The sequence below is a fragment of the Protopterus annectens genome, chromosome 4.part1 (assembly GCF_019279795.1).
Source record: "Protopterus annectens isolate FY-2018-M chromosome 4.part1, PAN1.0, whole genome shotgun sequence".
Taxonomy (NCBI): Eukaryota; Metazoa; Chordata; order Ceratodontiformes; family Protopteridae; genus Protopterus; species Protopterus annectens.
In genome coordinates, this window is record NC_056734.1 from 370,002,051 (window position 1) to 370,015,438 (window position 13,388).

The 13,388-nt window shown below is 42.1% G+C and overlaps 1 protein-coding gene across 1 annotated transcript in view; it reads left to right on the top strand.

Annotated features, from left to right (window-relative positions):
• ABCF3 (ATP binding cassette subfamily F member 3) overlaps positions 1-13,388 on the top strand; it is a 1,867,236-nt gene that overhangs the window by 600,503 nt on the left and 1,253,345 nt on the right. The window contains exons 7-8 of the mRNA XM_044070185.1: positions 7,792-8,058; positions 8,548-8,628. Coding sequence (XP_043926120.1) covers positions 7,792-8,058; positions 8,548-8,628 — 348 coding nt within the window. The remainder of the gene's footprint in view (positions 1-7,791; positions 8,059-8,547; positions 8,629-13,388) is intronic.

A 13,388-nucleotide genomic window follows, 5' to 3' on the forward strand; every position in this document is an offset into this window, starting at 1 on the left:
CTTGCTGTTCTTGAACTGTTTTGTAAGTTTCTGTGAGGCCATTTTTGCTTGGGCTAGAGGAAAGTCTCTCTGTTGATCAGTGGCAGTGTAAAACATTGAGCTGCTTCCCTGCCCCCCGTGGAGTGGTTACTGACTTGAAACTGTAGTTTTATTGGCCGTTTTGGGTCAATTCCTGGCTCTTTCCAGCCCCTGCTATCAAGCACGCTTTAGAGTGCTGTAGCGCGGAGTTGCTACTAGAGCAGCATCGGGCAGCGCTGGTTTAACAAGGTTAAACTTTTTCTGGCTCCATAAAGTCTGTTCTTCATTTTTTCCCTTAGAACTGCTCTAGTAGTAATCTAAACAGTATATCCCTTAACTAAAAAGCGCAGCACTTGTTCCTAAAAGCTTTTACTTGTCTTAAAGGCATATTCTTTTCAGGTTTAGCACTTCTGTATTATACAAAGTCCCTCACTAGCAAAACCCCCCCAGGAGTACCCACTTCCTTACTAAGTCCTCTCTTATTCAGTTACACCCCTAACTTCTAAATTTCTCTAGCATGTCGAAGGGCCAGATGCTGGCGTCCTCTCCTGTCCAGTTGGTGAATTTGGGAATATTGAGGCAATGTTACAGTTGCCTCATGTACACTGACAACCCTCTCCTCCTCCCGCATAACACAAATACTTGCGAGAGATGCAGCTATTTAGCCAAACTGGAGGCTGAGCTCTCTCAACTCAGGACTGGCAAGATCAGACAGGAGGAGAAGGCAGCTACACACACCACAAAACCAGTCTCACATAAAGCTATCACAACAATGAATCAAACACATAAACACACAAAGTCATACTCGGAGGCTCTGAGCAAAAATTTACCTAAACAGCAGCGGCCTCCAAAGCAGACATCCAAGCAACTGCCACCTCATGACACACCACAGGCAACACATAAACCACAAAATCAGTGTGCAAAGCAGTCACAGCCCTTAAGGCCAAATACAACACCAAACATACTTGTCATAGGTGACTCCATAGTCAGACACACTGACGTCCCACTCACCAGGCTGAACAAGGAGAGGGTCACAGTAAGCTGCCTGTCGGGCGCTAGAATCCGCCACATAACACAAGCACTCGGGTCACTCCACAGCAAGTACAAATATGACACAGTCATTGTCCATGCTGGTGTGAACGACCTGAGACGTACCTCCCTGGACTACATGAAAAGAGACATAGAGGAGCTCTCTGATTATGTAGCCCAGGCAGGTATGACCCTGACCCTGAGCAGTATCCTTCCTTCACCAAGAATGATGCCACAACATAGAGACAAGATGATCAGCTTTAACAATTGGCTTAATTTCTGGTGTCATTCAAAGGGGATCCATTGTCTGTCTGCCTGGGATGACATGCTTGACAAGCCACGCTGCTTCGCAAGGGATGGCTTGCACCTGTCACCCCTGGGATTCCGGATATTGGCTAAGGCTCTTGCCACCCCTATTGTGCCTTTTTTAGGCAAGGCTCAAATTCTAAACCTACCACCCTAGAAAACAAAAATGGGAAGAAACTAAGGGTAATGCTGCTCAATGCCAGAAGTCTAAATCTCAAAATGCACGCACTCGAGGCCCTTCTCAGTATGGAGAACATCGATGTCTGTGCTGTGACTGAAACCTGGTTCAAGGCTCCTGAGAGCACCCCGGCACTATCAGGTTTTACCTCATATCATGCGTCCTGGCCCCAAAACCCGGACCACACCACAAAAGGAGGGGTGTATCCATATTCATCAAGGATACCCACACCTCCAGGTTGGTGGCAACGCACGAAGCATCGGAAACCATCCAGGTGCAATTAACCATAGGCAAAACTGCTCTACAATTTGTAGCATGCTACAGGCCACCCTCTCAAACTCAGGAACCCCACACAGCCTTCCTGAAGACACTGGAGGGTATAAATGTATCTCCAAACACCATTATATTGGGTGACTTCAACTACCCGAATATAGACTGGGAACATTACTCAAGCCCCAACTTTCTAGCCCAAAGGTTCCTGGAGTTCATAAATTCAAATGCCATGGAACAACTAGTCACCGTTCCCACAAGAGGAGAAAATATACTAGATCTCATCATCACAAACATGGGGACAAAATGCTCCACACCGGAAGTATATCCCTCATTGGTGAGATCAGATCACAAACTTATCTCACTGGAAATCCACATCCCGCCCCCACCCCCAACAAAAGACCACAGTGAAGAACTTCTCTAAAGCAAACTTCACACTACTCAAGACTGGTGTGGTATCCTTCAAGGCCCCCGTGCCAGTGGAAACCACAATCCAAGCTGCAGAAGCCCTTACAAATGCCTTCTACGAACAGTTCCAGGACTGCATGGATCAGGCAATCCCTAATAAAACCAAGACTATTTCCACCAAGGGCAAACGTCCAGTCTGGTGGACCCCAGCCATAAACAAACTTTACAATAAGAGGAGAAAGCTGTTACATGATAGAGCAAGATCCATACAAGAGAAGACACCCTTGATCATTATTAGTAAAAAAATACGAGCACTCATAAAATCATCCAAGGCCAACTTTGAGAGAAAAATTGCAATAGATTCAAAAGACAATCATAAGGCCTTCTTCAGCTATGTTAGAAACCTGGGTGGAAACTCCCAGATATGCGCAGAATTAGTCCAAAATGATACAAAAATCACTGAACCCACAGACATTGCCAACATACTGGCAGACAGGTTCAGTGCAAACTTCAACCTCCCCCCAAAAGGAGAGATAACTATCCCAGCAGAGTGTAGCCTCCCAGACATCTCAAATGCGCAGGTGAAAGCTGCTCTCTAAAGCTAAAAACACAGCATCAGTGGGACCGGATGGTGTCCCCGGCTGTGTGCTACACGAACTCAACGAGGAACTAAACCCGCATATAAGGCAGCTGTTTAATCTTAGCCTTACCACAGGATACGTGCCCAAGGAGTGGCGTACGGCAACTGTGGTCCCACTCGACAAAGGCAGTGCCTCTACGGACCCTGGTAATTACCACCCCATAAGCTTAACAAGCCTGGTCTGCAAAGCTATGGAGAGGATCATAATGGAACTCATAAACAAAGACATAGGGGACTTGCAGACATTGGACCCGACCCAGTTTGGCTTTGTCAAAGGCAGATCATGCCTTTTGAACTTGGTCGACTTCTTCGAAACAGTCACCAAGGCCATTGATGAGGGAAAGGCAGTCCATACAGCCTACCTTGACCTTGCAAAATCTTTTGACACAATACCTCACTCGGGTATTATAGAGAAACTTACCAGCTTAAATGTAAACCCATATGTCACAAGATGGGTTGCAAACTGGCTAAAGGACAGAACCCACAGGGTTAGAGTTGCTGGTGCCATGTCAGACTCCAAGCCGGTCACAAGTGGTGTCCTACAAGGCTCAGTCCTTGGTCCCCTGTTGTTCGGCATCTACTTCTCAGAAGTACAGGCAAACATAGGAGGACTATGGCTGACAAAGTTTGCAGATGACTGCAAACTGGGCGCCATAGTGGAAAGTACATCGGACACAGATATCCTTCAGAGGGGTCTCACAGAAACTGATAACTGGTGCCAGAGCCATGGCCTGAAGTTAAATGCCAAAAAATGTATAGTCATACCCTTCGGGAAAAATAAGGTAACGGCAAGCTACCATATAGGTGGCAATCCATTAAACACAGAAGAGGTTATCAGGGACCTGGGGACCCAGGTTGACAGTGGCCTTTCTTTTGACACTCATATTGCTAAAGTGGTTAGAAAGACGTTCTACATTGCCCACCTGATCATGAAGGGATTCACATCCAGATCAAGTGAGGTCATTGTTCCCCTGTACTCTTCACTTATCAGACCAATGATCGATTACAATGCCCCATTCGGGATGCATCTCACCCGACACCTGCAGCAATTGGAGAGACCCCATAAGTTCCTCACCAAAAGGATAAAGGGACTCCAAAATATGTCATATGCTGCCAGATTGAAGAAACTCCAGCTCTATTCAGTCGCATACCGCCTGCTCAGAGGTGACCTGTGCCTGACATACAAGGCTATGTCCAACCCGGAATTAATGGACATGCTCCACCTCAAAAAATCCACATCTACCAGATCCACTAGAGCAAGTGACTTAAACCTTAGCACGGATATAAATAGGACATGCTGGAGGGATAGATTTGTCACCCAGAGACTCCCTATGCTGTGGAATAAAATCCTGGTCCATGTGAGGCAGAGCACCTCGCTGGCTCTGTTCAAGAGAAATCTTGACCGGTGGATGGGAGATGGTAGGTTTACCCCGGGAATCATCTCCGTGCCACTGCTGGACAGAGGCACAACAAACTAATGGGCACAGTATTTTTTAACATAAGGGGTGGCGTAAGCCACAAAACTTTGGGCTAGGCTTATAAATGCCTTAGGGCAGATAGCCTAGTATAAACCTATGAACTTATTTCTTTCTTGGATGACTTCTCTTTTGGCCTTTGGATTCTTGGTCCTTATGGAGTTAACTTGTGGAATGTGCAGACATACCTTTTATGGCTGACTTTGTCAGTGCCTACATGCAATGTCCCATGTACAGGCAGTGGCTATAAGCTTTCTTATACAGGCCAGATGTTGGGTTGATGGGCGGCATACAGCCCATATGTTAAGAATACTGCAACATAGAAGAGGGAGGATATCTATGGTTATAAGATTTTACACAACTATTCTATCCTACAGGGTTTTTGTTTGATCTACCTCCTTTTATTCTGGGTTTTATGAGACTGCATGGTGCTTAGAGTATATATAAAAATTAAAGTACTTTGAAGTACATTAAATAAATGAACTATGTCTAATTACTTAACATGCTCTGATCAAAGAGGCTTTGCAAGTATGATATGTACACCTCCTGGGCTCCTCCATGATTTAGGAGAAAAGGATCCCTTATGGAGAAAGGAGCTTCATGTGTATACTAGCTACAGCTTTCCATGTCATCTTGAATATGGACCCCCCCCCCCATTCCATTGTCTGCGTTTCAGGGACCGAAAAGGTAAGTGAAGCTGTGAAGAAGCCTTCTGCTTGCTAGGCCTTTGTGCCCAAGTGGGAAAAAAAATTTGGTTTAGGTGTATATTGTACCATCCTAGACAGTCTGCATGTGATTTTGATGCATCTGCGATGCCTGTATGAACTTGACTTTGGCTGCGTCGACTGTTTTGTCTGCATCTTTATATTGTGGATGACATTATGTCTCAGCACTGGCTGGTCAACAGCTTATTTAGGAGTACTGTATTATTTGTCCTTTGTTTGTTGAGGAGCCCTCACTTTGCACTGAAACTTAATGTTTATAATAGACAGGCTGTCCCATTCACTGTTTGAGGCATGTGATTCAGAGAAATTGAAATTTTTCCTTCAAAAACATTTTTCGTCTTACCCAGTTCCTTTGTTTATTGCATGTGGTGATCCTCCGGCTATCTTGTATAGAGATCAATATGCAGCATTTCAAAAGGGCAAAATATCCTTTAGGGATGAACCAGTGTTTCCACTGAAAGATCATTTTTGAGTAATCCCTGAAAGTCTAATATGCATTTGAAGGATAAAGACCTTCACATCCTGGATGTATACCAGTATCTCCAAATTTATGAGGAGGGTACAGGGAGTGAATGGCTTGTGGGAGTAAAGCAAAGAGTTTCTAAGAGGATTGCCAACTATATTATTTTTTGCCATTTCTGGGCCAACTGTCTGTTAAAAAATACTGTAGTTAAAAGCACTCCCCTGTAGGGACTGATTCCTGTAGTGCTTGCTCCAAAAAAGTGTTTATTGCAAGTAGTTGTGCTGCAGCCAGTTGGCCATCAGTACATATGATTACCAATTTCAGGAGTTAGGCTTTGTTTGGGAAGTTGCAGGACTCCGTCAGAAGAGCTCTAGCCATAGGTTATTCTCTCACTTCCTTCCTGGTGGTATTTCTTGGGAGTTAAGTTTAGGTTCTTTAAGGAAGGTGTTTAATGTTACACACAACAGATGTGTTCTTACTGTGTCAGCTGGCGGCTGCAATCCTTCATTAATGGGTCAGTAATATCTTCCATCCTCTGGATGAGTGGATCTTCTGTCAGCAGTTGCTTATTCCCTGTAAGCTGATCCTAGTGTGCATATTTGTAGCACTTGCTTAATAATGTGGTGATAGCATGCACTGCTGTTTCATGATTTACAGGAAGGTGCTCTCTGATGGCAAGTGGCAGTAAAGTGGTACGTTATGATGATAAAAGTACCTTTATACAGCTGATGCCTTACATTTATTGCATGCATTATCTGCAAATGTCCCAAAGTGTGGGGTTTTGCTGGAAAACAAATGCAAAATTTCAGTATGTGGAGACATACTTAACCAAGGATTTCTTAGCTTACCTGATTGTTGAACTTACATTTTGCATTCCCGTATAATATCTTTTATATTGAGGTTTGAGGAATGGTGTAACTGTAAGTTGCCAAGTGGAAGACTGCTGAAGAGAAACAAACTAGAGCTTTTGCTAGACCTTTGAGTCTTATGCTTTGTGATTTACACAAGAGCAACTCTACTGCATTGATGGGCTGCTGTTCTGTGTTACATGTGTTTGAAATATCTTGGTTTGTTTAAGTTGTATTTTATGGAAGGTTCGTGAAGTTAAGATTATAAAAGGAAAAGTCAACCTTCTACAGTTAACTCGTAGGTTGCTTTTCTCCCTATAATATGATTTCATTATAAGTGCCTGAAACCTGCTTATACTTAATAAAACGTTAATTTCCTCGCTTTGGTATCCAAGGAAGGGAAAGGACACCCACTATTTTTAAGCTTAACTTCTCACATAAGTTGCAGAAGAATTTGTCTGCACTTGCATGACATAACGCACATGCAGAGAAGTTTGTAGTCAGGAGCTCAGGCCGCTGTAAACAAGACAGAAAGGTGTGAAACTGTTTTCCATTGTCTCTGTTGTAGAGAGGAAGAGAACTTAGACTGATTCACCACTGCTTTCCAATGTAGCAATGACATAGCAAAACAGAACAATTAGATCAGTCAGTGGTCCAAAGGCAGTTATCTCTTTTGATAAATGTATATAAGCAGCATCACATTATTGAAATACTAACCTTCGTACTTTAAATGTTTGTTTTATACTGCTTTACATTTTAACATGAGTAGTATCAAAGATGTCTGTGACATTTAGAGAAGTCAGAAAATATTTTCTTGAAATTCTTGTAAAGGTATCAGCACATTTACCAAAGTGTAGGGGGAGGGGCAACAGTCAATTCATCTTGGACTACAAAAAGATAACTTTGAACAAAGGCCTGCAATTTAGCAACTATTTTGGTTGCAGCTGTATAATTCCTTAGTGTACTATAAAACAAACCATGAGACACACACAAATGAGGGCCATTCAAGAAATAAAAGAAGCAGTCCTGTTACCGAAGGTATGTAAGATGGCAGTGACAGATACTAATACCACTATATTTCGTTAGTATGGGAATACACCATTACTTCCTTATGTCTAGCATGACTTGTATAAATTAGACTTGAAATGGATTATGGGAAAGACAAAGGCTTGAGGAAAAATAGGATCATGTTGATATATCAAGCCCCATTGACAGCTGTTTTGCAGAAAACTCATTAAAATTCTATATGAAGCATTCAGACTGATGTTGAGGTGTTAAATAACTCAGGAAAAAGTCCGTGTGAAAAAAATAGATTTTTTTAGTTCTAAAGTGGAGTTTTCCTTTAAACTGCTTGAAGTCACTTATGCCATCATTCTGCATTTTTTTTTCTTTTTGCAACGAGTGTACTTTTATTGTTTTTGTTTTATATAGAACATTATTGACTGGCGCTGAAATTAATCTAGCCTCTGGTAGGCGATACGGTCTTGTGGGTAGGAATGGACTGGGCAAAACCACACTGCTGAAAATGATTGCCAGTAGAAATTTGCGAATCCCATCACATATCAGTATCCTGCATGTGGAGCAGGAAGTGGCAGGAGATGACACAGAAGCCTTGCAGAGTGTCCTGGAGTGTGACACATTACGGGAGAGTCTGCTGAAGGAGGAGAAAGCACTAACTGCAAGAATTAATTCAGGAAAGTAAGTAACAGTACCTAACTAGAAAAACACAAGACTTTTAAGGTCTTGCTTTGTATAATGGTTAAGTATTTTCCTTGTCATTGATTGTGTCTAACATATGTTCATGTTGTTATAGTTTAGAAGTAGAGTGAAATAATGTGTAAAACAAATTCAAAAATATCTAAATAGGTCATCATAGAGTCTGTATCTGAGAAATATAGCAGATTTCAAAATCTATGTTACTGACCATGTATCCATTTGTGTCTTAAAGGTTTTTAATGTATTTGCTTATATTGACAAGTTTGACAGATTCCAAATCTGAGCTGATTTGTGAGTGAAAATAGCTTTTTTATTTCAAAGAGCTATTGAAGTTCACCTACATTAATAAGCTGTAGTTTTTTGTGTCCAAATTATCACTTTTAAAGATATTGCCTAAAAGTAAAGTAGGTTTTGGCCTTTTGATACTGGATAAGCTTGAGGAATTATTATTATTTTTTTTTTTGCCATCAGAGGTGATGGGACAGAAAGTGTTCGACTGTCAGAAATATATGCTGCTTTGGAGGAGATTGAAGCAGATAAAGCACCAGCCAGGTAAGATATTTGATTGTTTTTCATTAGTGATCCTACTTACTGGCCTGTTTGATTTTAAATAGAGCATCTGTTCATGCCAGTGGTGTGTAATAGTAACTTGTAATCCCAGTCTTCAGATGTATAGCATCTCAGTCCTCAAGTGGCTAGCCAGGGTTGTAGCTCAGAGCAGACCTCTCAACTGTCCCTATTTTGTAGGGACACCCTGATGTTTCTCAGTTTTGTTTCATTCCTCCTAAAATTGGAAATCTTTTTGAGAATTTCTGAGATAATAGTGCCATCATATAAAATGTGTCCCTAATTCTGGGGCCTTTTCCTTAGTTATTACTTTGTTCCAAATTCTGTTGGTAAAAGTTGAGAGCTCTGGTCTGAGTGCCTAACTACTGTTGATCTTTGATGAGAGGTTTATGCTATACTCTGCTACTTATTTGCCTCTTGGTGGAAACTGAGGGCTGATGAGATTGGGAGCTCTGTATCTGACAAACATTATTTGCAGTAAGTGTGTATGAAATCCACAGCAGTTTGATGCATTGCACGCAACGTAACTTAGTTCATCAGAGATGACTAGTATGAAAGGTACCTCCTCAAATTCTTTGTTGTATGAAAGTTCCAGTCTCCTTTTTCTCAGTGTCTGACCCCAAGAGGGTGATTGATATATGTGAGTACTGAATGGGAATATGATAGGTGAAGGTAAAGTAGTACAGTGCCTCATTTGGTCGAAATAAGTATAATATGTGGTAAAATGTACCCTTTGTCCATTTTGCAAGATATTACATTGTTGACAAATTTTGTATGTAGTAGTGACTACAATATATTTGTTACAAATTTCTGTTGTAATTAAAGTTGAACTGGATGTATGAATGTATTTGTGTTGTGTTACGTAAATGTACATGTATTCTTTGAGAGTCTCAAACTGCAGAAGGGCTTGCGGTGTTCTTTTGTGAAAACTGTGTATGATGCAGGATTAATTGGGTAGAAATCTGCAGGTAAATTTAAGATACTGGTTGCAGTTGTGGTTATAAAACACGTCTTGTCACCAGCATCCACTGAATTTATTGCACAAGTGTTAATGAAAGTCTCAAAAAGTTTATTTTTGGTCTATTTGTCTAGATATTTAGCTGTCTTTCTGTTTTCCACTTGGTATCTTGTTCTGAAATGTGGACATTTAACCATAATGCCAAAAAGATAGAGAAAAGTCAGAAAATTCAACTTAGCTGTATTCTGCATAAAAAATATTCAGCCAAAACATTATTAGATATTGCTTGCAAGATGCACAAACTCAGCATTTTGTCTTTTGGTCATTTTCCTTCCCTGAAAGTTTGAGCTTTTGTTATGTTTTCCACATTTAGTATGTACTCTGGCTTCTCAAGTGCAAAAAAACTTCAGTAATCTGTTAAGAACAACTTTCACATTCTCTGTCTTTATGATATGAACAGCTTTCACAGCCTTTGGATGTTCTTTGTGTTTCACTGTTGCAGTCTTCACATTTTGGGTTATCTGCTTACAGTAGCCCTCAGACGGCCTGATTATTAAAGTCTTGGGTCCTGTGCCGGTTGCTGTCTCATCTTCCATGACGTCAGGTAGTCAGGGGTATAAAGCATGCAGCCGACACCATTACATCAGTCTTTCTTGCTGTGCGGTGCCCGAAGCAGAAGCAGTTGTCAAGTGCCGGACGGCTGACTCCTGAAATTTTCGTTTTCGAGTTTCATAACCAAAGTCTTTAACTAAAGCTAAGTACCCCCTTGGGGAAACTTTTTCTTGCTCTAAACCGATGTTAATAAAGGTCAATAATTGTATTTCTTGTGGAAAGCAAATGCCTCATGAAGATTTTCATTCGTACTGTATTCCTTGCCTAGGCCCTGACCACAATGTTCCTCTCTGTCGGGTTTGTGCCTTATTTAAACAATGACCTGTTCGTCGGTATATTTATGCTTCTAAATATTTTGGTACTCTGTTCAATTATCCAGATATGTCTTTGGTAAGCCATCTGGCTACGGACATTCCGAAACAACGCAAAGATAAAGACAGAGACAGGTTGCCTAGGTCCAGAGCTGCCGACAGTGCTGGTTGCCAGTTCACTGGTACTCAGGTGCTTTTGCAGCCCCTGATACCCGCTACTTCAGATTCACAGGCCTCTACTGAGACCCATTAAGAGTCCAGTATGCCGCAAAATGCTTCAACTGTGGAACCAGCGGATGTCTCTGTCTTGGATGGGTCCAGAGCTGCTGTGCAGGCACCAGCTTCTGAGGGTGTATTCAGGCCTACTGACTTGCATATTAAACCAATGCCATCTTCTTCTTCAAGGCATAAAACTCGAACCATGCCTAGAAAACCGATGCCCAGACCGCATGGTCAGGCCTCCATGCCTAAAAAGCAAATGATAAGAATTGTTGAAGACCTCATCAGGTGAAACGAACCTTCCCCCTCTGAGAACTAAGACTGAATTTGCTTATGATACTTCTGATCAGGATTCTGAAATTTCTGTTTCCTCTGATGACCAGGATTTACCCTTGTCTACTTTATGAGGATTCTGATGCAAAGGACTCTATTCCCTCTGCTTCCCCTCCAGAGGATTTCTCTTTTGGTGAAACCTTGCATAGTCTTAGGGAGCATTTTTGCTGGGAAAGCCAGAATTACTCTGATTCTAAAAATAGGCTTAGGGATTTCTTACTCCTGCCCCAGCACAGGCCTTTAGCTATACCCCTGTACTAGACATTGTTGATGATGCCTTTTTGGAATCTAGCTTGGCCCCTGACTCTCTTCCTCCTGCTCCCAGAAAACCTGACATATTATAAGGTTCCTGACTCTCACAAGTTCCTTTTTAAAAATGCTTCTGAGGAATCCTGAGACTATTTCACAGGGACCCAAGGGCATTAAGGCTACTACTGCCAAAAATCCTACCCCCTCTGATAGAGATTCCAGGACGCTGGATAGATGGGGTAAGAAGGTATACACTTCTGCAACCTTGGCTATTAGGGCCTTAAACTGCCAGTTTCATATGTTAAAGTATCAACAGCATATTATTGGATTGCTTAAACAGAAAATGATATTGATTCCTGACTGTGTTGAAAATAAGGATTTACAGGATTTAATGCATTCTACTGAACAAGTTGAAAAACATACTTTGCAATGTGGTTTTGTTTCACTAGAGGCATCTTGCAGGGCTGCTGTCACTGGGTCTGTACTTAGAAGGCATGCTTGACTTAAGGAGCGATCTTTGCCAGATCATGTTAAAGCCAAATTGCTGGATGCTCCCTTAAATCTGGAACGCCTGTTTGGCAACAAAGCAAAAGAAGTACTTAAAAAGATGGAGGAAAAAGATAAATCTATGCAAACTGTTAAAGATTTCTTACAAGTACAGCCTCCAAGATTTAGTAGGCATTGGCCCTCTAAGAATTGGTCCTTTCCTGCCTCTTCCAGGCCTTCTTAGCCCAAACCCAGAACCAGCAGAACACCCAGGCGTCAGTCCCAGGGTACTTACAGGACTAAGCAGTGGGGGGCTCCCACTTCCAAATCAGGGAGTAGTAAGACCCCCCCCCCCATGGTAAACTGTCTCAATGAATTAACTTTAAAATTCCAAGCCCTTCTCAACTGACTGCTCCTTTAGGGGGGAAGATTGCTCTGCAGGCGAAAAACTGGGAACTCATTACCCAGGGCAAATGAGGTTTAAATATAGTTTCCCAAGGATACAGATTTCACTTCCACAAGTTACCAACCCCAAACGGTTGGCCAGATCTACCCACAAATCAGTGGGCAGGGGCTCAAAAGCAAGTACTCTCTCTCTCAAGCATAGGGGCTATTCATATTGTACCAGAAGAGGAAAAGGGACAAGGTTTCTACTCAAGACTTTTCTTGGTACCCAGAAAAGACATCTCATGACGCCCTATCTTGGAACTTTCTATCCTAAACACCTTTGTAGTGATCCCAAAATTCAAGATGCTAACCCTTCACTAGTTGCTTCATATGCTAGGCAAGGATGCCTGGTTGGCAACACTGTATCTAAAGGAAGCCTACCTGCACATCCCAATCAGGGAATCTTGCAGATGATACCTACGCTTCAAAGCAGGCTACATGCATTATCAGTTCTCTGCACTGCCCTTTGGCTTATTTACTGTGTCCAGGGTATTCATAAAGTGCCTAGCTCCAGTCGTTGCTCTTTGCAGGCAAAGAAATATTCAAATATACCCATACCTGGATGATTGTCTAATTCAGCCAGAAAGCCAAGACATACTTTTGAATCATCTGGGGTACACCATAAATGAAAGAAGTCACATCTTGTACCCTGTCAACAAATTATACTCCTGGGAACAAGCTTGAACACATCTTCCCAGATAGCTTTCCTCACGCCAGAGAAACAAATTCATTTGACAACTTACTTCAAACTAATGGCCACAAAAAACCCTGTTATCTGCAGTAGCTAACTGTCATAAACTGTTGACGTATGCTTTGAATGTAACAGATGCCCAAAAACAGTGTTAAGCTTGTGTACCTCTTGGCTGCATTGGCCAGAGGGAGATCCAGTTATGGTGTCTAAAATGCTCTCATCCACACAAATCGGCTTGTAAGCCTTTATGCTGTGTCCTTCTTTTCCTTATATGTAATAGGAGGGACAGTTGAGCTCAGAGCTCAAGCAGTGGACCCCTTGATAAGGGGAGTTGGCATACCTGTGACAGGCCCATCGCAGTGACCCACTGAAGTGAAAGGGCTGTAATATGGGAATCCACAAAGAACCTTAGCATTGTCCTTGTGTCAAGCCATTGTGC